We start from the raw sequence: 27347 nt of genomic DNA, 5'->3' as shown, positions 1-27347 counted from the left end.
CACTGGCTAGACTCGGGGCATCCGCGTCCCATTTCCTTTGGGCCAACGCCACCAGCCTCGGAGCTTCCTCATCCAGAAAACGAGGTGATTCCACTTCCTAGGCCTTCTCGAAAGGATCGTTGGGCGGGTCGAACGGAATAATTCTGATGGCAGCCAACTGTGAGGAAATGGAACTCCAAATTAAGGAAGGAAAATAAGTTCCACGTCCTCGGCTGGAGTTTTAGGAATTTCCCCGCAATGATCTAACTGCAGTCAGGCAGCAAAAGTTCGGACTGATTCTTTCTTCCGGGCTATCTCACAAGCCAAACACCCGTGTAGGCACCCCTCCGTCTCCCGGGGCTTCTGTTGAGCTCTGCCTCTGGGTGAAAGCGCTTTTTGTCGGCGCTGTGCGGTCCACCCCCAGCAACGAACCCCGCGGCCAGGCGCCAGAGAAGGCATCCTTCGCCCTCTCCCGCCTCTCCTCTCCTCTCACTCTCCACCCGAGGTCTCCCGAGTTTTCCGCACGTGCCTGGGTTTTCCTGGCTGGTCTCCAAAGACCCTGTAGCGTTTCAGAAAGCTAAGAGCGCGCGAAGACTGGCGAGCGAGCATCCAGCCCCTGCCCGCGGCCGTGGCGCCCGGCGGAGGACCCTCCTCTCGCTCCCCGCCGGCGGTGCAGCAGCAGCCTCCGGAGCCGGCTGGCCGGGCCCCCTCCCCGCCTCCCCCTCGCAGCCCCTCTCCGCCAGTAGCAGCGCTGCTGTCTCCCCACAGGAGCCCTGGGAGGACGCTGGAGTCCGCAGCGCCCCCGCCCCTCGCTTTTTCTTTCTTTCCTGGCTTTGGGATCTTGCTGCCGGAGCCGGGAGAGGTTCTCCGAAGAGCAGAGAGGAGCGAGGGATCGGAGCGCAGGCTTCCGCTGCGGCGCGCGAGCAGAGCTGGGCGCACGGCGTCCCCGGCGTCGCCCTCGGTCCTCGCCGCCGGGGCTGGGATGTGACGAAGGAGAGCCCTCGGTGCCTGCCCCCCGCCCTCGAAGGTGCCCCCGGCAGCGCATCGGGGGCCCGCGGCTGGAGTCCCTTTTCCCGCAGCGCCGCGGGACGGCTCCCAGGTCCCACTCCTCGGAAAGAGCGCGGTGAGATCGCCGCCTTCCCGGCGCTCGGCGTAACTCCGGGGCCGGCAGCGCTCGGCTGGACCGCGTCCCGCTTCCCGCCGACTCCCCGGAGTAGAGGCATCGCCGCCCGCCCTGTAGCCCGAGCTCCTCGGCACCTGCGCGCATCCCCCAGGCCCGGCTCCGCGCCCCCGCAGCGCCCCGCTACCCACCCCGTGGAGAGCGTGCGGGCCGCGGCTTCCTGAGCGCGGGCGCCGCCGCCGTCCAAACTGCGCGCTGGGGTCCCCCGGCTCGCCCCGGTCCGGGGCGTCCGAGAGGCCGGGGGAGAGGGCACCATGAAGTCAGTGCTCTTCAGCCGCTTCTTCATCCTCCTGCCCTGGATCCTGATCGTCATCATCATGCTCGACGTGGACACGCGTAGGCCCGCGCCCCCGCTCACCCCGCGCCCGTACTTCTCGCCCTATCCCGGGGGCCGCGGGGGCGCCCGCCTCCCGCTCCGCCGGGGCGGCGCGGGGCGCGGCCGGGAGCAGCGCAACGAGTCGCGGCCGCCGCTGCCGCTGCCGCCCGAGCCGCCGCTGCCCACCATCTATGCCATCACGCCCACCTACAGCCGCCCGGTGCAGAAGGCCGAGCTGACACGCCTGGCTAACACGTTCCGCCAGGTGGCGCAGCTGCACTGGATCCTGGTGGAGGACGCGGCGGCGCGCAGCGAGCTGGTGAGCCGCTTCCTGGCGCGCGCGGGGCTGCCTAGCACGCACCTGCACGTGCCCACGCCGCGGCGCTACAAGCGGCCCGGGCTGCCGCGCGCCACCGAGCAGCGCAACGCCGGCTTGGCCTGGCTGCGCCAGAGGCACGGGCACCAGCGCGCGCAGCCCGGCGTGCTCTTCTTCGCCGACGACGACAACACCTACAGTCTCGAGCTCTTCCAGGAGGTAGCGGCCGGCGCGCCCCGCCGGGGGGGCGTGGGGGGCAGGCGGGCGGGAGGGGCCCCAGCGTGTCGGTTCTGCCGCCGCTGCGCTGGGCAGTGCTCACCTGCCCGGGCGCGCACTCGGGACTCCGGGCGCAGAGCTCCGCAGCCCCCTGCTGGCCCCGGGGGTGGAGGGGGTGGGAGGACCACTGTGACTCGGGGAGGGAGTCTGGCGGGGGCTTTGCTGCTCCTCCGCCCCGATGCACACACACCGGCCCCACGATTGGGCCGAGACGGTGGCACAGGTGTGAGGCGCGGGGATGATTTCTAGGAACTGGGCTCTGTCCGGCCTGAGGATGGAGCTCCGTGGGGCCGGGCTGCAGGAGAGACCGGGGAGGGACCCAGCGCTCTGGGGGCGGGCTCGGTGGTCTCCGAGGCCCTTCCGCGCACACAGGTGTGATTCTGAGTCTAGAACCATACCGGGAGGACGGTGGAGAAGGAAACTAAAAATCAGCCCAGAGACACGTTTCTCTCGTACAGTCCGCTGGCACGGAAATGGTTACTAGAGAAAACCCTGACTTCTAAGGGGTCCTCCTTCCATCTCTTCCCTCACCCGCAAAGGCCCTTTCTGACTCTAAAGATGACCTCCTTTAAAAGGAAGCCCTCTGGTAACTGAGTTGAGACTGCCCTGCCCTGTGGTTCTGTCTTTCTGCAGTCCGAGGTTTCAGCTGGGCTGCCCGTTTCCTTTTCCTTCCCCTTCTCTAGGAACCTCTTTGGACACTCTGGCACCAGGCCATTGCATCCTGGTGCCCGCCATGAGGTCCTCGGCGCACCCCGGGCTGCTGCTGCTGCGATAGCACAGTTTCCCTTGGAGGCTACAGGTGCACAAAGCCATCAGGCACCTGGTTAGAACAGGTGTTAGTTCTTGAGGCTGGTATATTACCGCCTGAGTGTGTGCGCATGCGCGAGCGTTCTGCAAATGAGGCTGATTGCGTAGTTTTCACTTTGTTCCTCCTCCACAAATAGAGCGGAAAAAAAATCTTGGGCTTTTTGACATATCGTGGGACTGTTGCCTTCCTCTCCCCCAAATTCCTGACATCCGGCCTCCGAGACGCCATCATCCCTCCTCTTACACCAAGTAAACTGGACAATCTGTACGTCTAGAAATCACAAACGTCCCATGCTTTCATCCTGATATCTCAGTTTGGCTTTCATAACCTCAGGACGGAGCTATTCTGTACCTCTCCGACTTAATTTTCCTGCCTGTGTGGCTTTAAAAATCCATTTCTTAAGGGCAATTGCTGCCTTCATTTTTTTTTTTTTTTTTTTTTTTTGCGGTACGCGGGCCTCTCACTGCTGTGGCCTCTCCCGTTGCGGAGCACAGGCTCCGAACGCGCAGGCTCAGCGGCCATGGCTCACGGGCCCAGCTGCTCCGCAGCATGTGGGATCCTCCCGGACCGGGACACGAACCTGTGTCCCCTGCATCGGCAGGCGGACTGCGCCACCAGGGAACCCCGCTGCCTTCATTTCTATTCATCCTCTCCTGCTTTATGAATAAAAGGACCAGTCATTGCTCCCATCTTTTCTTTTCATGCTTTCGCGATGAAGGGCTTTCTTCACATGTTCCCCCCACCCCGAAGAATTCAATAAGCTTGTCATCTATAATATGGTCTTTATTATAACCAAGATTAGAGATATCATCTGATTTTTTAAGTTGGGTTCTTATTGTGATCCTGTTTGCATACTCTTGCCCCCAAAAGACGTGGTTTGTATTCTGAAGCAAAGCCCCTTACATTTCAGTACACCATCATTTTAAACCCCAAAGTCTTTTTCTTAAATAATATTTATTGATTGATTATATTCTAGTAGGATCTTGGGTTTAGTTGCTTTTTTTTTAAACATCTTTATTGGAGTATAATTGCTTTACAATGGTGTGTTCGTTTCTGCTTTATAACAAAGTGAATCAGCTATACGTATACATATGTTCCCATAACTCTTCCCTCTTGCGTCTCCCTCCCTCCCACCCTCATTATCCCCCCCCACCCCGTCTAGGTGGTCGCAAAACACGGAGCAGATCTCCCTGTGCTATGTGGCTGCTTCCCACTAGCTATCGTAAACACCAAAGTCTTTTTTCCTTCTTCTACAACTTGGAAGTTGCCCTACCTGTGAAAATGTGTGGTCTTATGTAAGCAAAATAGTGAACATTATTACTAATTAACCTTTTAAGGGGACGGGCTATGAAGAGCCGTGAGTTTCAGTTTCTTCCAGCTTCTAGCCGGTTGGTGTGAGGTATTGGATTGAATTGGCACAGAGTTAGCCCAGACGGGCAGAGAAACGGCTCAGAACACAGTCTTCCTTTGATGCTTCCCAAACTGAAAGGAAGGCTTGGTGGTGGTGGATAGGAAGCAGCAAGAGAAGAATGCAGTAGTTTTTTGTTTTTTTGTTTTTTTTTTGGTCCATCGGGGAGAAAAGAGAGAGAGAAGATAAAAGAAAGAGGCGAGGGTAAGGAGAAAAAAATAGCTTTGGCTGAGAGGAAACTATATAGGAAAGAAATGCAAAACTTTCAAGACACTAACGTTTTGTACAATTGGAAGTAATGAAATATTCAAAATCAACTTAAGAGCATGTGCAACTGTTATTTAAGGAGAGGTGCCCCATATACAAAATACACAAGAGAAGGGATTTTTTAAAAAGCATAATATGCATGATACACTTAGAATTTACGTTCTGTAGCTCCTAGAGGTTCCTCCCAGACAGGCATTTTAGGACTAATCCCGTTCTCACCCACCATCCCTCCCCCAACACAGTGTTTTTGGACAAAGCAGGCATCTCTCTGTTCACCAGGCATCTGTGTTGGGACATGCAGTTTTCTTTTACAGCACATTCTTTTCATGGCAAGCAGGATTGCACTCTCTAAAAAGTCAGATTAGTGGAATTTATGCATCCTTAGTCTTGTGCATTAATGGGCTGGCCTACCCTCCACCAGTTCTAGGAATAATGATTCTATGCGGATTGCAGTCTAGACAGTGCTCTCTTGGAGAAAAGGTAGGACCAGTTAAAACATCTAAAAACTACAGCTCCTTGGGTGGGAGGACAGATGCTGATCAGGGATGCTGTAGGGCCAGGCGTATATCTCAGCCCTTTCTATGGTGCACACACAAATTCATTTTTAAGTAATTCACAGTACCTTAAGAAAGAGTGTCCTGAGTTAGCCTTCATCTTTTATTCATGGTGCCCCTCATTTCCATGGTTGATGTTAACATAGATAAGATAAAAGGAGGAAAATGAACCGGGTACAAATTAACTCACTAAGCATTGGCTGCAAATGAAGGAAAGTAAAAGCTGAAAGCTCTCCAAATTAAATTAAAGGTGCAATAGGCACCCTGTGTACAATTATTCCTCCCTGGTAACTGGAATGGAGCTTTCTTCTCCCATGCTTAACTCACTAAGCATTGGCTGCAGATGAAGGAAATTAAAAGCTGAAAGGTCTCCAAATTAAATTAAAGGTGCAGTAGGCACCCTGTGTACAATTATTCCTCCCTGGTAACTGGAATGGAGGTTTCTTCTCCCATCCAGCTAGCTAATTTTCAGGCTCCCCTTTCAACTGAGCTGTGCCACCAGGAAAGAAATATTTGCATCCAACAATCCTATGCTTAATAGCTGAATCCATTTGCAAATGAAGCTGTGTGAATTGATTCTGCAAATGAAGCTGTGTGAATTGTAGCCGCAGAAGCTGGGCTGTCCATGGGAGAAGGAGGTGCCTGGAGTTTTCCACGTTGCCCGTAACTCAACATGGCCTCTTCCTGTGGCCTTGATGGGGTTTTGCACCGTGGCTCACAGGTAATCCTGTTGCCTGCCGCCTGCACAGCCCATCGACATAGCTCTCCGGAAACGCTTATTTGCAAAGGATTTACACGGCTTTCATAAAAATGGCAGCCACAGACAAATGGGACTGGAGCTGGTCACATTTTCTATAACGCTATTGATCAGATTTCTGTCCTTTGCTAGAAAACGTTCCAAGCTCTCTTGAGTTTAAAGCAGCCGCTTTTCAGGTGAAGTGACTTTCACCTTGGGAAACCCGTTGAGTTGAAAGGTTAAAAAATAGCACTTTCCAAGCAAGAAAAGGAAACTTTTACAACTTTAAATTGAGTTGAGGTGAGGCTTCCAGGTGAGGCTGGAAGACAAGCTGACTCTGAAACACCTTAGGGGCTCAGGAAAGGGCTCAGTTAATGAGACCGCCTTTGGAAGACGTTTCTGGCAAGCAGTGAACTAGAGAGGCCCTTTGTTTGGATGCTGTGTTGGGTGCAGTTAAGCTGTCTGTGTGCTGGGAGTGGTGAGGGCGAGTTCGTCCTGCTCTTTTCTGATCATTTATTGATATGTTCCTCCCTTTACGTGCAGCTCACTGGAGCCCTAATCCAAAGGATATTCAAATTTACAGGGTTTGGCACTTTCCCCCTAAATAGTAGATTCTGAATGTATTTCCTGAAAGGAGACAGGAGATCTCCCTTTCCTTTTTCCCTTGACGCAGTTACTTGGTGTAGGGTAATTATCTTTTCAAAGTGAAGAAACCTCAAAGATTCTCTTAGGGAGTAGCATCCAAAGACGATTTTACCTGAAATGCTCCCCTTGTGTTTTCGTTCTTTCCACCTAAAAGCATGTTAACAGCCGCGCCGTAAGTCTGATCAAATGTGAGAATTGTGTAAACTGGATTTATAAAACTACGGGCAGCTTTCTTAGGCTATCAGTGTTAAATCTGTACATTTTCTTTACTCCCGCTGGGTGTACAGTACTTGAGCTGTGGTTCGTTTTGGACAGGGTTGTCCTTGGACACCAGCAGTTTTCATTTGGATTTTGATATTTTAATGGCCAGAAATAACTCTGGGTTTAAAAGGCCTTCTCTTTTCTGCCTCTTCCTATTGTCTCTTTCCCATTCTTCGTCCTCCAACCTACTTTTCACCTGTTATTCTGTCTCATGAATAGACATGAAGGCATGTCGGGCTATTGTTGGCTACAATGAATGTGTGTCTTTTAAGCATTTAGACTTTGTCTGAAGCTTTTTGGAAACTAGTGGGCGACTCCATTTTCTTCCATCTACCCCACTTGCCTCTAGATTGCAGGCTGGTAAATTTTCTCGTGTGAACAGTAATGGAATAGTAATTGCTTTTAAGGCATGCTACAAAAGCAGAATAGAAGAACCAAAGTCAACGGCCTTATTTATTAACTATTCCCGGTGCTACTCAAGTAGTGGGTTTTTTTGGTACAGCATTCAATAATCTTCAGATATATCTATTCAGACCTCTTGGACTCTGATGAAATATTTGCTTGGTCTGCATAAATTAAGATAACATTATTTATCTTTGATTTGCAGTGCTGTTGAAGCATGCCATTTAAGTCTTGCATGGTTCTCAAATTCTCCCCTGAAACACAAATAAAATCGTCATACCAATCCCTAAGTACATAGGTAGGCTGCTAAGTAGGTAGGTTTAGATTTCCAGTTCATAGAAATAAACTAAGGTAATCCATTGGTCGTACCAGGTAATTTTTGTGGACAGCTTTAAATAAATGTGTAAGACACCCTTTACCATGGATACAAGCAAAATGAGCACTTACTGTGGGCCACGAACCATGTTTAGGGTTTTACGTGGATTAGCTCATTTGATCCTCACATCAGCCTCTGAGGTAGGATCTAGTATGGCCCCCATTCTCCACCATCCTAATGCTGATATTTAGGCATGAACACAGTTCTTCGGTGAGTGCAGGGATTTTTAAAAATACAGCCTGAATCTAATATAGTCGTTACCCTGATTGCTAGAATCAGTGTCCCCATTTTACAGAAGAGCTGAAGGAGCAGGAAGTTGCTTACAAGGTCATGGAGCTGTTCCAGGACAGGATGGTGGGCCCAGTGCCCCGGTTCTGGAGCCTGCCCTCTGACACCCTGCAACCCATCCCACTAACGTGTATAGTCAGGCGGGCGCATGTCATTGTGATGAGTAAAGCATCCGATCAGCCGGAGTCCTCTGATACCATTCTAGCTTCTGCCGTACTTGAACTCAGGTCTGTCTTCTTTTCTAAGCATTTATATTAATTAACTTATTTTGTATTGAGATCTAGTTGATTTACAACGTTGTGTTCATTTCAGGTGTACAGCAGAGTGATTCAGTTTTACATATGGGTCTGTCTTCTGGGCTGTGGTCAGCTTCTCATGTTCTCTCTTGACCTTTTCTTCCTGATGTAATTTGATCTTATGAAAATGTTACCTCCTCCCTGTCTCACTAAGAGACCATTTGAGTTTTAGATTATTTTTTCAAGTCAGGTGAAAACTGCTAAGTTAGCGTGTAGCCTGTAGTTGCACACTTATATGTTATATGTTCTTGAACTATATATCCCTGGGAACAGGTAAGAATTAATTTCTGCAAGAAGATAAAACATTCATTTTTCTCCTCAGTTGATATGTGTACATCAGCAACGGTATCTGCTGGGCGTGTACCCTGTCAGGGCAGACAAACTGAAGGGGGGAATAATTTTCAGGATAGAATGATGATGGGGGTGATGCTGGGTTGTTCCAGGTGGGCTCAGTGGTTTACCATCAGGACAGAGGAGCGGGGCTGGGGACCTCAGCCAGTCTGAGCTGCAGCTGGTGTGAGTGACACACCCCTGCCAGTCACTTCCTCCCATGGGCGCTGGGGCAGCTCCCCCCACCCCCGGAGCACAAGATGAGCTTGTAGGAACCTTTGAGGTGGTCATTATAGTGACCACTGCTGGCCCGCGCTCACAGATTCACCAGACGACTCCCTTGTGGGTAGGAGGTTTGTTAATGGTCTGATTCTTCTGGTACTAGAAATTTCCCTGGATTCAAAACAAAATTAGTAAATCCTGAGCTGAGTCTTTTTGCATCCTAGGAAAACCTTGAGGATGGCTGTTCTTTACCAAAAGTCAGAGTATTTGGTGTTTTTCCACAAATAACTAAAATCTCAGTTGTTTTTGCCCCTCCCATCTCCTCCATCAGTGGAAAGAGAACTCTAGACAGTATGTGAGTTACGTGCAGGATCTAAGACTGTCGTTGCTGCTGCCCAAATGGTAGGCATTTGTCGATCGTCTCTTCATCTCTCTAATGAAAGCTGCATGTGCTAAATGCTGAATGTTCGCCATTAACTGGGTTTTCCCTGATCTAAGTGTATTTTAGCAGTAATAGGGTATCACTGTGCCAGATTCCTTGTGCCTACTTGGGCTTAATTAAACATGACCATGTTCAGAAGATATTTGAACGAAATGAGTTCGTATCCTCCTCCTCCACTTAACAGATGTTAATTGAGCACCTACTATGTGCCGGGCGCTGTGTTAGTTACTGCAGGGCGGAACACTGCTGTGAATGCAGAGCGTCCCCACCCTCTCAGATTGAGCATCTGGACCACATCTGCACACTAAGATCAGTGTCTATTGAGAGAAACGCAGGTGCCTGGGTGGGTAAAGCAGAGGCCCCTGATGGAGCTGTGGGTTGTAGGAGGGAGTGACATGTGAGCTGACACCTAAAGGAGGAGGGCTGGGTGGGGCATGGGGCAGGGAGGAAAGAGCCCTCCGGGCAGAGGAAGCCATGCTCGCCAACAGTCTGTGAATTTGGAAAGTGTGGACACAGCAGTGTGAGGGACATGCCTTTACTTTATTACATCTGCTTTTCAGATCCCCCATCAGACAAAGCTTTGACCTTTACGTTCTTAATTAGAACTTGGATTAGGTGGGTAGTAAATTAATAGAAAAAAAATGTAGATATATATATTTGTCCATCTAGTTGTACCAAGGAATTGTTAATGTAGACAGTTGTGATTCATTGTGGCAGCTAACGTCACGTTATGTAACGGAGTGCAGCGTGTGTGTTGCAGTTCACCGTCTCTCCCGCTAGAATATAGACTCCGTGAGGGTAGGAATTTTCTTCTGTTCACTGCTGTGTCTCTAGTGTCTGGCATTTAGTCAATGCTCACTCGAAACCTATGGAAAGAATGAGTGGATTGTAGGAAGCTTTGGAGCTGAGGGACTCTGTTCCCTCCCGAAGGAGGCTGTTCCTGGAAAAGGGCCCCACGCAGAGACCGTCAGTCAGATCACAGCCTTGAAGTCTGTGTGTGGGGTTAGGGTTACACTGAGCCCTTTAAGTAGCAACTGGAAGAAAAATTGGCCGTGCTCTGACTCTGAGAGTTTTCAGTGCTAAGGAGAGGGCGAGAGAGACCCATGAACATCAGTGTGCAGCCAGGCGTCCCTGTGGATGCCTTGAGGGCGAGGGGAGGGGTGTGGAGCCCGTGGGGTGTGTGTCTGCTTCCCACATGTGAGGCTGGAGGCTGGTGGGGGGCTCGAGCGGGAGCTTGGGGGTTAAACAGCCCCACGTTCAAGTCCAGCCTCACCGCCCAGTCGTCGTGGGACATCGGCGATGGTTGCCTGCCCTCCTACGATGGCCCCCAGTACTGAACAGAGGCACCTTATAAACGTTCTTCTTTTTTTTTTTTAAACATCTTTATTGGAGTATAATTGCTTTACAATTGTGTGTTAGTTTCTGCTTTATAACAAAATGAAGCAGTTATACATATACATATGTTCCCATATCTCTTCCCTCTTGTGTCTCCCTCCTTCCCACCCTCCCCATCCCACCCCTCCAGGCGGTCACAAAGCACCGAGCTGATCTCCCTGTGCTATGTGGCTCCTTCCCACTATCTATCTACCTTACGTTTGGCAGTGTATATATGTCCATGCCACTCTCTCACTTCGTCCCAGCTTACCCTTCCCCCTCCCTGTGTCCTCAAGTCCATTCTCTACGTCTTTATTCCTGTCCTGCCCCTAGGTTCTTCAGAACCTTTTTTTTTTTAGATTCCATATATATATGTGTTAGCACATGGTATTTGTTTCTCTCTTTCTGACTTACTTTACTCTGTATGACAGACTCTAGGTCCATCCACCTCACTACAAATAACTCAGTTTCGTTTCTTTTTATGGCTGAGTAATATTCCATTGTATACATGTGCCACATCTTTATCCATTCATCCGATGATGGACACCTAGGTTGCTTCCACAAATGTTCTTTTCCCCTGCTTCCCTGCGGTGGCTGCCCGGGTGGCGGGTCTCCCGCAGAGCTGCGCTCTCTCACTCGGGTGACTGTCTGGGTGGCGGGTCTCCCGCAGAGCTGCGCTCTCTCACTCGGGTGGCTGCCTCTGAGTCCTCAGCCCCTGAAATCTGGACGGAGTTTCTGGAGGCCTGGAGGGGAGGAGGGCGTGGAAGTGCTTGATTCTCCCAAGTTAGTCTGTATCTGGGGTAACTGGGAGATTGGGGATCTGAATTACACCACTGGGTAAGGACGGTGATGAGCGAGACAAGTGTTAAAGAGGGCTTGTCGATAAAGGGTCCTGGAGGAGGTGAGATGGGAGAGAGGAAAGCAGCTTAAGGGGGGTTTAGGCTGGGAGGTTGTAGAAGGATGTCCTCCTGCAGGTCAGGAGGTGTGGGGCTGGCTGGGGAGTGTGTGCAGGCTCGCAGGTTGGCGTGCCTGGGTCTCAGAGCAGGGCATACACGCAACGTCCTGCAGCTCCTGGGCGTGAGTGTTAGTTAGGGTTGGGGCCCCAGCCTCTGGCGTGGACCTAGGGTGTTTTACATGATAGGCTCTTTCTGGCATGAATGAACGAATCAAAGAGGTAACATGTTCCAAAGGAGGGCACAGCTTAATAGGAATGAAATGAATCCACTTTTCAGGCACATGATTAGAAGCAATAGCTTGATTTTTTTAGGGTCGTCTGCTGGGTGGGAAGGTTAGCTGTATTGGGATCCCCGGCACCTATTGACAGAGGAAGCAGGGAGGATCGACGGGACAGGCTTTCCCTGTGCCCAGGCCCCTCCAGCCTTGGATGGAACACTGAGGGGCATCAGCCGCCTGGCACTTACGGGAGGTTCACCCTGAGCTGCTTTCTGGTGTTGCTTAAATTTTCATAAATAAAAACATTTTAGAGCCCATTCCCTGCCATCCTGGGGAAGCCGTAGCTGTTGGAGTGGGGTGTGTGTGTGTGTGCATGTCCCCATCTGTCCGTCCGCAGGTTCCTGGGTACCTTCTGGGCTGTATGGGTGCAGGTGGTTCTCTCCTCTCCCTGTTCTTCCCTTCACAGAGTCTGCGCCATCCAGGTTAGTCTCTGACCAGAAGTGTGGTCACACCCAGGGGTCTTTGATATTTTCTGTTCATATAACTCCTAAAAGAATTCGGTAAAATGACATTCCCTCTAGGATATTTTCAAATTGATGTCTAAATTTTAAAAATCATTTAAAATAGCTGCAAAGCGTGTGATTTCCACTGTTGTGAATCACTCTGTTGTACATCTGAAACTAATATAATATTCCAAATCAACTATACTTCAATGAAAAAAAGGTCTCTGTAGGATTGAGTTAACGTTATAATTAGGAGGTGTAAACAAGTCACCAAAACAACATAAATGTTACAAAGTTCGATAATTAATTAAGTATAAAAGCTACATTTCTTGGAACTTGATTTCTTACTGAAATAGATGAAGCATTTTGTTGCTGTTGATACATACTTTGTATCATTGTTGAGTGTTACTTATTACTAGAAAGAGGTGGGGTTTAGCATAAGTTTGGTTGCCATCGGGTCACCCTTGTTTAGATGAAGAAGTGAATAAGGTGGAAAGCATTTCCTTTTAGCAGTGTTCTTCACGTTTTTGAAGCCTCAAGTTCTAAGCCAAAAGTCATATGTTGATCTCTTAGCAAAAATGATTTTAATAATCTATTGATGACATTCGTTCAATTTTGTTGAAAAAAATAATGTAGAAACATTCTGTCTTCTAAAAGGACTTATTACCCATTCATTAGAGAAGTTAGTTTTTTTTGTTTTTGGGGTTTTTTTTGCGGTACGCGGGCCTCTCACTGTTGTGGCCTCTCCCATTGTGGAGCACAGACTCCAGACGCACAGGCCCAGCGGCCATGGCTCACGGGCCCAGCCACCCCACGGCATGTGGGATCTTCACGGACCAGGGCACAAACCCGTGTCCCCTGCATTGGCAGGCGGACTCTCAACCACTGCGCCACCAGGGAAGCCCCAAGTTTTCTTAGTAAGACAGCAGTATTTCTAACTCCCTTTGTTTGGTCCTGGAGCATATTTAACATGATCCAGGATGGATATGAAGCTGGAGCAGGCCGACTGGGACAAGGATGGACGAAAGGCAGGACCTGCCCCTCCATCCAAGGAGCAGATTTAGGGGAGCATATGGAGGGTGGCCCAGGGGTTGAGAATGTGTCCCCTTAAAGGTATCTGCGTTCACATGGTCCTTGAGAGTCTTCGTCGACGCCCGAGGCCCAGGCACTCCCAGCCTGAAAACATCTGTTTTGCTAGAAGGAGCACTAAGTTAGGAACTGGAAACTGTGGGCTGCAGGCCCGGCCGAGCCAAAGCCCTCGGTGCTCAGCCCTCGTGACCACAGGGGTGTTGACCCTTTGCTGTGAGCTAGGCCCCATGTTAGGCATTGAGATGTTTAATTCTCCTCATGTGTCTAAAGTGGGAATCAGGATGTCCTTTTTACAAATGAAGAGAAGCCCTACTCTTCAGCTTCCTCACAGGCCTGGGGGTGACGGGTACAGTTGTAGGGGCTCCGTGAGGGGCTACATGTGTCACGTGGGTCAGCAGGGCAGCTTCCCCACCCACCTGGACATCTGCTGTCCCAGGGGTCTGGCCCCAGGAGCTGGGGAGAGGCTGCAATACACACGATGCCCCAGCGCCCCTTGCTGTCATGCCTGCACAGCCCCAGCCGTCGGCCGACGGGGTCCACGTGTGGACACGTTATCATCTAGATGAACTCGACGTTGCAAGACTAAAATGCCAGTGTCCTTCTTAAAGGTCAAGTGACAGTTTAGGGATATTTTTGTAACTTTGAAAATTTCCTCCATTGCATCTGTTCACGCTGGCAAAAGTGCTAGAGGCGTCCTTGGGAAGTCTCTCTGCCGGGGGAGCTGCAGCCTTGCTTTGCAGAGAAGCTCGGATTCCCACTTTGCAGAGAGCTGGGGCGGGGGACTCTTGCTTATTGCCTTTGATCCCTGCTGGGCAGACTCAAAAGACAGGTTTTATGCTCTTTACCTGTTCGGGTCTTGCCTTTCCCCTTTGTTTAGGGAGTTTAAAAAGATTTAAAAACAAAAACATCATAAGAACCTGCTGTATGGCACAGGGAACTCTACTCAACACTCTGAAATGGGCTGTATGGAAACAGAATCTAAAAAAGAGTGGATATATGTTGTACATGTATAACTGGTTCACTTTGCTGTACAGCAGAAACTAACACAACACTGTACATCAACAATACTCCAAGAAAAATTCGTTTTAAATAATTTTAAAAAAACCACAAAGCATTAAAATAAAGTCGTGTTGACAATGCTTGTGGTGTCTGTGGGTGATGATTTGTGGTTTTACGGCACTCCAGAGTTTCCTCTGAAAACCAATTGATAGTCCTGTAGATTAAAATATAGGCATTCATTTGGTTGCTCTTGGAAATCCGGTGACATTTAAAAGTAAACGCCTATTCTCTGTTTCTTCTTATGTCTCTCTTCCCTCCTTGTCAAGGGCCGTGGGGCAGAAACAAAAGTTGAGTATGCTTATTAGAATTTGTATTATGGTAAAATATGTATAACGTGAAGTTTACCATTTTAACCGTTTTTAAGTGTGCAGATCCGTGGCATTTAAGTACATCCACTCTGTTGTGCAATCATCACCTCTGTCCATCTCCAGAACTTTTTCATCATCCAAATTGAAACTCTGTACCCTTTAAACAATAACTCCCCGCAATAGCCCTCCCTTCCAGCCCCTCATAACCTATAATCTACTTTCTGTCTCTATGAATTGGGCTATCCCAGGTACCTCATATGAGGTAGAATCATGCAATATCTGTCCTTTGGGGTCTGGCTTATTTCACTTTGCGTAATGTCTTCAAAGTTGATCCACATTGTAGCACGTATCAAAATTCCATTCCTTTTTAAGCTTGAAAACTATTCTGTTGTATGTACAGACAATATTTTGTTTATCCATTCAACCACCAACGGATACTGGGTTGTTTCCACCTTTTGGCTGTTGTGAATGCATCTTTGAACGTTGGTATACAAATATGTGTTTGAGTGTCTGCTTTCAATGCTTTTATGTGTACATATTCAGAGGAGGAAAATATGGTAATTCTGTGTCTAAATTTTTGAGGAACTGCCATACTGTTTTTCCAACTGTTGTTTATTTTTTGTAATAGCCAACCTAAGGGATGTGAAGTGGTATCTCCTGGTTTTGATTTATATTTCCCTAGTGATTAGTGATGCTGACCATCTTTTTTTCTTGTGCTTGTACTATTTGTATATCTTTTCTGGAGAAATGTCTATTCATGTCCTTTGCCCATTTTTGAATTAGGTTTGTTTGTTTTTGTTGAGTTTTAGGAGTTCTTTATATATTCTGGATATTAGTCCTATATCAGATATGTGATTTGCATATGTTCTCCCATTCTGAGAGGTGCTTTTTTATTCTGTTGATAGTGTCCTTCGATGCCCTAAAGTTTTAAATTTTGATGGAGTTCAGTTTATCTATTTTTTCTTTTGTTGCCTGTGCTTTTGGTGTCATGACCAAAAAAATTGTTGCCATATTCAATGTCATGAAGCCTTCCCCCTGTGTTTTCTTCTAATAGTTGCAAAATTTTAGCTCTTTTTTTAGGTAATTAATGTTGATTCATTTTGAGTTAATTTTTGTACACAATATTACATGGTATCTTTTGCATGTGGATATCTAGTTTCTCCCAGCCCCATTTGTTGAAAGGACTGTCATTTCCCCATTGAATGGTATTGGCACCCTTGCTAAAAGTCATTTGACCGTATATATGTGACCGTTTATTTCTAAGCTCTTTATTCTACTCCACTAGTCGATATGTCTGTCTTTATGCCAGTTCCATACTGTTTTGGTTACTGTTGATTTGAAGTAAGTTTTAAAATCAGGAAGTATGGGTCCTTCAGCTTTCTTTTTCAAGATTTTTTGGACTATTTGGGGTCCCTTACGATTCCATTTGATTTTAGGATGGATTTTTCTATTTCTGCAAAAATCACTGGAGTTTTGATGGGGATTGCATTAAGTGTGCAGATTGCTTTGGGTAGTATTGGTATCTTGACAATATTAAGTCTGTGAATGCATGAACATGAGATATCATTCCATTTATTTATGCCTTCTCTAATTTCTTGCAGCAGTGTTTTATAGTTTTCAGTGTACAAATATTTTGCTTCCTTGGTTAGGGTTATTCTTAATTATTTTGTTCTTTTTGATGTTACCTGTTAGGGGTTTTAATAAGTTAATTTTGGTCACTGTCCTACATTTGAAAAATAATATCATATGCTACTAATAGAACTAAAAAATCCAGGACTGAGGGAAACTTTAGGTGCACAGAGCAACATAAGTAGATCTTAAAAATATGGTACAGCATAGAAAAAATGGTTAAAAAATCTATTCCACAATGCCATTTTTTTATGTATATTTAAAATACAGCACACAAAGTATTACTCATTTCATGAGGACACACACAAATAAAATAATTCAGGATTTTCTGAGTTATGTTCCGTGGAACAGTGGTATCTGGTGAGACATTTCTAGGCATGATTTTAAATGACTTGATTCTTGTTCATATTCATATTCAGGGCTGACCTTAAACATGTATCAGAGAGTAAACTTGTAAATCCTGAAATACAGAAGGAAGGGCACCCTTTAGTCCAGGCCTGGATTTGCGGAATTTACTTGGTGCAGTTTTTCCTAGAAAACAGGTGTCTTTTGTTTCTTAAACATGTAGGAAAAGGATTTCCCTGGTGACAGGTCCCAGTGTCTAAGCCAAGGTTGGTGAATCTCTGCCCCTGAGCAACATGTGATGATGGTGATGATGACAATGACAGCAGATACCAATACAGCACTTATCTATGTACCAGAGTCATAAGAGCTTTACACTTTTAACTCATTTACTCTTACAAACATCCCTATGAGATGTTGCTAAAATGTAATCATACCCACTTATATATATGGAAACAGACACAAAGAGCCCTACTCATGTGTCTGCTACCACACAGCTAATTAGTGGTGAAACTGAGATTTGAATGCTGAGGGCAGGGGGTCACAGCTCGAGCTTTTCACTTTGCTTTTTCTCTGTTGCCTGTCTCTAATTCACTTATTTTTTGTTTGTTTGTTTCGTTTTGCCCTTTTATTTCCTCTCTTCTTTTATTTTTGATTTAATTTCTCTTCTTTTAAAAAATTTATTGACATGAAAACTTAGATCTTTAACTTTTCTATCTTCTTTTCTAATGTATGCATAAAGCTATACACTTCACTCTAAACACTGCATCCCACAAATTTTGACTCTGTGCTTTCATACTGTTCATTTCAAATATTTTCTAGTTTCTACTGATTTATTTTTCATATCTTTCTATAATTTTATTAAATCATTTGAAGTATGTTACTTAATTTCTGAATACTTGTTGTAAGTTGGACTTTCTAAATTAGGTTTCCTTTCAAGACTCACCTATATCTTTACTTTTGACCAAAGTAAAGATTGGTCATGATAACCAATGGTCTTTGTAAAATGACCTTTTACTGAGGCTACAAAGAGTTTAACTTACCGTTCTAGGGAATGTCCTATAGTATTCTTCCTTTTCAGTATTTTCTGGGAGTGCTTAATAACTTCTATAACCTTAGAGGCTTCGCTCCCTGTTCCTCTTTTATTCATTTATCACATGTTCTGAATATGTTTTCTACCAGGAGAACCTGAAAATTTTTTTCTTTCCTTAGATTTCAGGTACAGATAGAGTTGACCTTACTTCCCTGTTCTAAGCTGCTATCAGCATCGTCCTGTGCACGTTTCCTCCCTTGTTCTATTGTTTGTTTCCTTTTATCCTTATCTTCAGGCATCTATTCTAACACACATGCTGTGGATTGTTTCATTTGTATGTGTCCTTATGAAAACTATAGTGTTGTGTGTGCAGTATTTCAAATGTATATAAATGGCATTATGGAATATAGTTTTTTTCTATTTTTCCCTGCTGTACCATGTTTTAAAAGATGTATTTTTATTGCAGTTTGCATCTCTAATCCACGGCTTCTGTGAAGCTTTTTTTTTAAATTGGAATTCTCATGAATTCTCTGTTTATCTGGGAAATTAGAATTTGTCATGAGGTACTCTGCTGTATTGATCATCATAGCACTGTAGTGCTTTATTAATTGGTGAAAAGCATTAAAACTCCAGACCTGCTGCTAAGAGACTAATTTAGTCAAAGACTCTACCAAGATGGAAAGTTCCCACTTCCTTGTGAATTCGGTGAACATTGCAGAGATGACCTGTACCTCCAGCCCTGGGACTGGCTCCCTGGGGAGGACGCCCCTGACACCTGGGCCTCCTCCTCTCACGTTCACATCTCTGTTAGAAGCCTTAGGTTTGTCTTCATAAAAGCATACCATACTTTTCCCTGGTTCAACAGTTAAAGCTTTTATAATGCTGGACCAAACTAACAGCCCCAAATAGCTACATCCAGGGAGCTAGTGTCCGGGCATGGCACTTTGGGCACGAGTGTGAAGAATCCTATATCTTTTTTGAGACTTCTGGTCCAAGAACATGGCAAGTCTAACAAACAGGAAACTTTTGCCTACAAGTTACAAACCCCAACTGAAACGACAAAAAGTTGGCTTAAACGGTGAGCATATACATAGTCTCCTTTTATTAGCAGAATAATTAATACTGGCCACCGCAGCAGCCAACCCTGACATCTGAGAAGCTTGATACAGTAGAAGCTTATTGATGGTCCCGCAAAGTTCGCTGGGGGTTGGCGACTCTCCTGCGTCAAGTTGGTGAGGCAGACACCCCAGTGTTTCCATCTTGTCGCTCCACCGTCTGTAACACATGGCTCCTATGATCACCCTGGTAAGAGAGGAGGGTTGGTGGATTGCACCAGTTGTTTGTAAGGACCAGAGTCAGTCATATGGCTCCATCCTAACTGCAAGGGATGCAAAGACATGGAGTCTTCCTGGGAGGCCAGGAGGAGGAGGATCTGTAGTGAACAAGGAGCCACGTTCCCATATCAGGAAGTCCAGATGGAGAGCAGGGTTCAGGGCTGGCTGACTTAGTCCCATCTGCCTGCGTGTGGCCACCCTCAGAATGTCAGCTTTGTGTTCCTGCTCTTTTCCTCCCAGTTATGAAATGGCTGCTGCCGTTCCAGCCATCACATCCAGACATGGCTCTGTGCTGAGTTCCTTAGGAGTGGGGAAACCTTTCCCAGAAGCAGCCCAGCACATTTCCCCTGATGACCAGAACTGCCAACATTCAAAGTCATCCCTGACAAGTCAGGATTTACCCCTGACCTTGAGAGAGGGCCACCCTCTCCTCAGTCATGTTTTGGGGAGGGGGTGGAGAAGGCTGGTCACCACTGAGCTAAACTGAAGCACAGCCAGTAAGGAAGAGGAGGGAGGCAGTGCTGAGCCGGCAACCAGCGGTGTCCGCGGCAGGCAGTCTCTGCCTTCTTTCACATCATTTCCTACCCTTAGTGAAGGTCGTGATTTGCTGCATTTGGTTCTCTCACTGAGCTCAGTGAGTTTGTGCCTAGCATTTCCTACTTGCTTTTGCTACAGTAATGCTATTTTCCATGGCATTTGCTGGTGTAGAGGGAAGCTGTTCGTTATCAGTCACCTCTGTTCAATTTTCTTGTATATCTGTAAGTTTCCTAATATCCTTTTTAGAGTAACATTAGATGTTAATTAAACACTGGGAAAGAAACCCAGAGGTGTAAGGATCTTAAATGCAGCAGGGGATAGAGCTGAAGAGTAAGAAAGCAGAGAATATTTTATTATACTCCACTTGTACGAAAAGACAGTTGTTTTCATCGCTGCTGCTGCTGTTTTTTCCGGGTTCCCTCTGTAACTGTATTTCCCACCTTTGGCGGCATGGAGATGCACAGAACTTTTGCTCTGCTGTAAAAATAGTCTCCTGGGTTTCCATACTCTTTATATGTCACAGCTTATTTAGTCTACAAAGAGACTTTACATCTCATTGCCTAAGGGAAAAGTGGGATTGTCTTTTTCAGAACTTGCTTTAAGACACTGCTGTGTGTGACAGGGAGGTGTGATCTCTTTAATGTCCCAGAATATTATACCTGATGCTGAAGCTGAATGATGAATAAACAACATCTTTTAAGAATATCTGAGTGTTTTAGGGACCTCCTTTCCCCACTGTTCTCTCTGGGAAGAATGGGAGATGGATATAGTTGGTTTTCATATGGAGAAATTCAGAAACAGAAATGAAAGAATTTTAATTTCCTCACCTATTCATAGTACTGAGCAAACCAGAGCAGAGGCCTTTAGGGTCAGTACTCGTTTAGGAAAATATATTGAACACGGCCAAGGCCACAGCCCTAGGCAACTCTGCCACCTCCCATGCAGTGATTGATGGGAAGGGGTGGGGAAATCCAGTATATGTCCCCAGTATCCCCACCCTGCACATACAGGCACACACACACACAGCACTATAATTCTGAGACCATAGTCATTTCTTTAAAGCTTTTAAGTCAGCAGTATTCGCTTATAACTTTTTTCGAAGTGTGGATTAGCTTCTTTGTATCTGAGTCTGTCTGTTACATGCGAAGGCTGGTGGACTAAGAGACCAGCCACCAGATGTGGGTTGGAGCTCCAGATGCCCGAACTGAGTGCTGTACAGCTCCTTTATGGGCTGGACACACGGCCACAGAGGGGAGTGAGGCGCTGTCTGCCATTAAATCACTCAGAACTCTTGAAACATGGTGGGCAATGTGAGCCAAAGGAGCGGATTCCTCTCCCGTTGCGGAGCACAGGCTCCGGACGCGCAGGCTCAGCGGCCATGGCTCACGGGCCCAGCCGCTCCGCGGCACGTGGTATCTTCCCGGACCGGGGCACGAACCCGTGTCCCCAGCATTGGCAGGCGGACTCTCAACCACTGCACCACCAGGGAAGCCCCCAAAGGAGCGGATTTTAAAGGGGGAAACTACTGAGCGTATTGAACTATGGTAGCATGCTGGTTTGTGGAAGTTTTCTGCAAACCTAACTAGACATTTGATTTTTTCCCCTTTTTTCAGTTACTATTGCCTTTAAAAAATGTTTATACAACTTTTAAAGGTCGCCCTCCATCTACAGTTATTCTAAAATATTGGGTATATTCCCCGTGTTGTACTCTACATCCTTGTAGCCCATCTTACACCCAAGAGTTTGTACCTCCCCCGCCCCTGTGTTGTCTCTCCCCTCTTTCCCTCTCCCCACTGGTAACCACTAGTCTGGTCTCTATACCTGTGAGTCTGCTTCTTCTTTGTCATACTCACTAGTTGGTTGTATTTCTTAGATTCCACGTATAAGTGATATCATGCAGTATTTGTCTTTCTCCATCTGACGTATTTCACTGAGTGCAGTGCCCTCTAGGTCCATCCGTGTTCCTGCAAATGGCGAACTTTCGTTCTTTTTCCTGGCTGAGTAGTATTCCATTGTGTACATGTACCTCATCTTTATCCATTCGTGTGCTGATGGCCACTGAGGATGCTGCCACATCTTATACTTTTGATTTTATGAAAAGGTTTCCTTTTTGGTATCCAAATAAGTATTATCAGGGTTGCTGGCAATTAATTATGTTTATATTTTCAATAAACATCAAATTTTACTAAAGTGTGTAGATCTATACAAGGAATAGTTGCATAGATGAAGCTGATTTCGATTTTTTGAGAAAGAACCTATCGTAACCTTGATGGCGGGAGAGAGGATGGGTGCATGTGGGTGGGAGGACCTCCAAAGTAGAGGCCTTTTCTCACGTCCTGTCCGGTGTTGTCATGATAGCATTATACCCTTAGGCTGGAATTCTTTTTTTTTTTTTTTTTTGCTGTACGCTGGCCTCTCACTGCTGTGGCCTCTCCCGTTGCGGAGCACAGGCTCCGGACACACAGGCTCCGCGGCCATGACTCGCGGGCCCAGCCGCTTCGCGGCACGTGGGATCTTCCGGGATCGGGGCACGAACCCGTGTCCCCTGCATCGGCAGGCGGACTCTCAACCACTGCGCCACCAGGGAAGCCCTGGAATTCTTTTTTTTTCTTAATTAATTAATTTATTTATTTAGGGCTGTGTTGGGTCTTTGTTTCTGTGCAAGGGCTTTCTCTAGTTGTGGCAAGCGGGGGCCACTCTTCATCACGGTGCGCGGGCCTCTCACTATCATGGCCTTTCTTGTTGTGGAACACAGGCTCCAGACGCGCAGGCTCAGTGGCCATGGCTCACAGGTCTAGTTGCTCCGCGGCACGTGGGATCTTCCCAGACCAGGGCTCGAACCCGTGTCCCGTGCATTAGCAGGCAGATTCTCAACCACTGTGCCACCAGGGAAGCCCAGGCTGGAATTCTTTTCTGCAACAGTGCCTACTCTCCTAGAAGCCTTGAGGAAAATGGAAATTTAAATAGTCCTGGGTTGGGCTGTGATAAGTCCACACAGACAAAAAAAATTGCATTTGACTGGTCTCCCTCACGGTCATCTGTTTCCTCATAAATACATTCAGGCCATACCTTTTCAGCAAGGACACCAGAGACGCCGTTCTCATCCTCCTCCTGCATCCAGTGACGTGGCACCAGTGCTCAGGTCACCTTATGGATGGTGATGCCAAGCTTGACCACTTGGTCGAGGGAGCGACCACCAAATCTCTCCATGGTAAAGGCACATTCTTCTTCTGTAATTGATGAGTAGCCCATAGATGGATATTCTGAGCCAGTGTGAGTATCCTCTTTCCCAACAACTTTTACCCAAGAGTTCAAGCATCCAGGGATGATTCTTGCTTGAATTAGTTATTGCCGTACTTTGGGGGCATCCAGTGGTGCTTTTCTCTTTGTGTCCTTCCTTCTGCACTTGTTAGCTGGCGTTCTTCTTAAAGAACAGATTCTCTCTCACACAGCCCACCCCCAACCTATAACCATAGATTTTAGGGTCCTTTTTACCCCTCAGTTTCTTTTTATCTGGCCGCACTGCGTGGCTTGCAGGATCTGAGTTCCCTGACCAGGGATCAAACCTGTGCCCAGCAGTGAAAGCGCCGAGGCCTCACCACTGGACCTCCAGGGCATTCCCCTCCCCCTCAATGTGTTTTAATCTATCTGTGTCATTCTTTCTGACGCTCAAATTGTTTGCAGCTTGGCCGGCCATCTGGCAGGCCAGCTTCTGTCTGTATCGTCTGTCTTTGAGCACTTCTTTGCTTCTTTGGTGCAAAACATTTTAAAGTTATACTTTCCCCATGCTGGACCTGGAGTCGGCCACTTCTCCAAGGAGCCCCGGTTCCTTTAGCGGAGAGTGGTATTTACAAACCAAGATTTCGGTGTTCGGTGTGTTTATTGCAACTGGGCTGTTAATATTTCTAAGCCCTGTAGTCATGAGTTTGTATTAAAACCTCCTAACTACTTTGTTTTTATTTTAAATCAGCTTCACTGTGGTGTAATTTACCAATAATAAAATGTATTCATTTTAAATGGAGAGTTTGGTACATTTTAGCCCCGCGCACACTTGTATGCATCACCTGACTTAGCTGTTTGCAGGCAGTTGTCACCATGTGTGGCTCTAATCTGTGTTCCGTCACTGTAGATGACTCTGCCTAGTCTAGAGTTCTGTAGAAGTGGAAGAATGCAATATGCAGCCTTTTCTCTGATTCCTTTCATTCAACATTGTGTTTTTGAGATTCATTCACGTTGTTATGAATATCAATAGTTCATTGCCTTTTATTGCTGACTAGTAATCCATTGTTTGGAAATATCTTTATCTCTTTACAAGCTGATGTGCATTTGGGCTTTTTCCAGCTTGTGGCTGTTATGAATTAAACTGTCAGGAACATTTAGCTATAGGTTTTTGTGTGGACTGTGCTTTCATCTCTCTTGGGTGAATACTTAGAAATGGAATGACTGAGTCATATGATCAGTATATTTGTTAAGTTTATAAGAAGCTGCCCAGTTGTTTTCCGAAGTGGTTGTACCATTTTATACTTCCACCGGGAACGTTATTCCACATCTGCATTTACACTTGGTGTTGGCAGTCTTTTAATTTTTGCCATTGTAGTGAGTGTGTGATGGTATGTTATTGCGGCTTTGATTTCTGTAATGACTGAGGATAGAGAACATCTTTTCATGTGCTAAATGATCATTCATTTTTCTTTCATTAAATGTCTGTTCAAATCTTTGGCCAGTTTTTAAATTGTCCCTAGAGGTTATGCCTTGGGCTTTTTTATTGAGCTGTAAGAGTCCTGTGTGTTCTCAATACAAGCCTTCCGTCACGTATTGGGATATTTTCTCCCACTTGGTGACTTAGTTTAACATTTTTTAAACAGTATCTTTTGGAGAGTAGAAAATTTTAATTTTGATTAAGTCCAATTTGTGAATTGTTTAGGGTTCATATTTTTAGGACATGTCTAAGGAATCTTTGCCTACCCTGAGAGCACAAAGAGTTTCTTTTTATTTTAAATGTATTTGACTGAAGTAGAGTTGATTTACAATGTTGTGTTAATTACTGCTGTACAGCAAAGTGAATCCGTTATACATATATATACTTTCTTTTTTATATCCTTTTCCATTTTATGGTTTATCACAGGATATTGAATATAGCTCCCTGTGCTGTACAGTAGGACCTTGTTGTTTATCCAGTCTATATATTATAGTTTGCATCTGATAATCCCAAATGCCCAGTCCATCCTTCCCCCACCCCTCCACAAAGAGTTTCTTTTATATTTTCTTCTACAAGTTCTATAACTTAAGCTTTTGGGTTTATGTCCATGATTCCATTTAGAGTTAATTTCTATGAGTATTGTGAGTTACAGGGAGGGAGGTTATTTCCCTTCCCCGCCCCGCCGACCATAGATGTCCTTTTGTTCCAGCACAATGTGTTAAAGACTATCCTTTCCCCCACTGAGTTTTCTTGGCATCTTAGTAAAAAAAAAAAAAAAAAATCAGCCAGGCATCTGTGGGAAGAATTATTTTTGAACTGTCGAATCTCTTCTGTTTACTGAAGTGTCTGTCTTTACATTGACACCACAGTGCCTTGATTACTGTAGCCATACGATAGGCAGAGCCCGGCCAGCTCCTCCCAGACGTTCTGTACCAGGATTCACAGTCATGTGCCTTCAAGAAAGTGACATAATTAAGTGAAGCTGGCCAGGTGTGAGCAGTATTGCTTTTTTGTATTAAAACTTAAAGGACTAAAACTTCAGCCTGATTTATTTTCATTTACTAAGGTTTTTAATTACGTCCCTTTCCCGTATATTTCTCATGGTTGTTATTATTTCTAATGCCATCTTTTGTACACATGCTTTGCATATCAAATATACAGGAACAGTCCTCGTTCCCATCCATATAACAGTGCTCCATCCCTGTGTACTTGAATGCGGGGCCCATTTGGTCTGTTTTCCAGTTGCCCACTTTGGAGAGAGGACCATCCCCCATGACAGCACAGACTGGTAGACTCGGCTTTGGGGCTGCGATAGGGATCGGGGGGGCGCCTGCGGGGAGCAGGGGAGGGCCGGCCTGGCACTGCCAGAAGGGACATAGCCCTTGACGCCACTGTCGCTGTAAAGGAATCCAGCCCAGTGTGCCACATCTTCAAAGAGGCCGGACATCTTTGGGTTTTAACACATCTCTGTTTAAAATGCAAAAACTTTTGCAGGCCAAACCAACCTTTCCTCTAGGGCCACGTATGGCCAAATGCTCCAGCTGTGACCTCTGGTCTGCACAGTAAATAAGGGCAGAGAAAGTGAGTGAAAACTTGACCCCAGGTTAGAGATTAAGTCTGCATCATACCCGACAGGGCTGGACAGAGAAGGAATAGTCACCTTAGGTGCTTTGAAAAGGGACTTTTATAAATAATAGACTTTTGTTGTTGTTGTTTTTCATTGGGTCTTTGTTGCTGCGCACGGGCTTTCTCTAGTTGCGGCGAGGGGGCTACTCTTCGTTGCAGTGTGTGGGCTTCTCACTGCGGTGGCTTCTCTTTTTGCAGAGCACAGGCTCTAGGTGTGCGGGCTTCAGTAGTTGCAGCACGCAGGCTCAGTAGTTGCAGCACGTGGGCCCTAGAGCGCCTGGGCTTCAGTAGTTGTGGCATGCGGGCTCAGTAGTTGTGGCTTGTGGGCTCAGTAGTTGTGGCGCACGGGCTTAGTTGCTCCACGGCATGTGGGATCTTCCCAGACCAGGGCTTGAACCCGTGTCCCCTGCATTGGCAGGCAGATTCTTAACCACTGCTCCACCAGCGAAGCCCCTCTATTTTTAATACAGTTTTAGATTTACAGAAGAACTGAGAAAATACTAGTAAGTTCCTGTACACCTCACACCCAGTTTCCACTGTTAACATTATACATTGATATTTATATGTTACTTGTGTTATAATGAATGAATCAGTATTAGCTAAAGTCAGTTCTTTATTCACATGTCCTTAGTGTTTACTACCTGGTGTTCTTTTTCTGTTCCAGGATCCTATTCTGGGCACATTACGTTTAGTCGTCATGTCTCTATAGGTTCCTCTTTGGCTGTGACAGTTTCTCCAATTTTCCTTATTTTTGATGACCTGGCAATTTGGAAGAGTCCTGGTCAGGTATATTGTAGCATGCCACGCTGTTGGAGTTTTTCTGAGGTTTTTCTCATGATTAGAATGTGGTTATGGGTTTGGGGGAAGAAAAGTGCCATTTTCATCATATCAGGTCAAGGGTGCATACTATCAGCGTTAGTTTATAGCTCACATCATTCTGGCTCTGGCCGCTGGGAGCTCTTTCAGTTGGCTGTGTTCTTTTCACAGACCCTCATCAGTGTGGGTTTGTGTGAGGTCTTTGTTTATTTTATAAACCCCTCCTTACTTTCTGGCTCTACAGGATGATTTAGGGTCATATTGTTTATTTTCCATCTCTGTCCTAGCATCAGCCATTTCTCCAAGGAGCCCTGGTTCCTTTTATCAGAAAGAACGTAAAGCAACCACACCCCAATAAAAATTAATTTAAAAAAGGAAAGAATGAAAGAAAGGAAGGAAGGAAGGAAAGGAAAGGAAAGGAAAGAACCACACAGGTTAGAAAAGACCACAGAGGGAAAGTGCCGTTTTCAGCACAGCACATCAAGGGTGCATACTGTCAACATGACTTAAAACCGTGGATGGTAACTTTGAGGTTCCTCCACTGTAAAGTTTCTTCCATACTGTTGTCTCTAGAACGAGATTACTATGCAGCCCATACCCAAGGAGTGGGGAGTTAGCTGTACCTCCTTGGGTGGGAGGAGGGTTACCTACATTCATCATTTGGAATTCGTCTTGCACGGGAAGTTTGTGTAGTCCCCATTGGCTTATTTATTCAAGCATTTG

General features: G+C 46.4%; 1 protein-coding gene across 1 annotated transcript in view; it reads left to right on the top strand.

Annotated features, from left to right (window-relative positions):
• Nucleotides 1-1413: 1413 nt before the first annotated feature.
• The window catches only part of B3GAT2 (beta-1,3-glucuronyltransferase 2), a 116753-nt gene continuing 90819 nt past the window's right edge, over nt 1414-27347 (top strand). The window contains exon 1 of the mRNA XM_060115014.1: nt 1414-2010. Coding sequence (XP_059970997.1) covers nt 1414-2010 — 597 coding nt within the window. The remainder of the gene's footprint in view (nt 2011-27347) is intronic.

Source organism: Mesoplodon densirostris, chromosome 12 (assembly GCF_025265405.1).
Source record: "Mesoplodon densirostris isolate mMesDen1 chromosome 12, mMesDen1 primary haplotype, whole genome shotgun sequence".
Classification (NCBI taxonomy): domain Eukaryota; kingdom Metazoa; phylum Chordata; class Mammalia; order Artiodactyla; family Ziphiidae; genus Mesoplodon; species Mesoplodon densirostris.
This window is presented reverse-complemented; position numbering and strand designations above follow the sequence as displayed.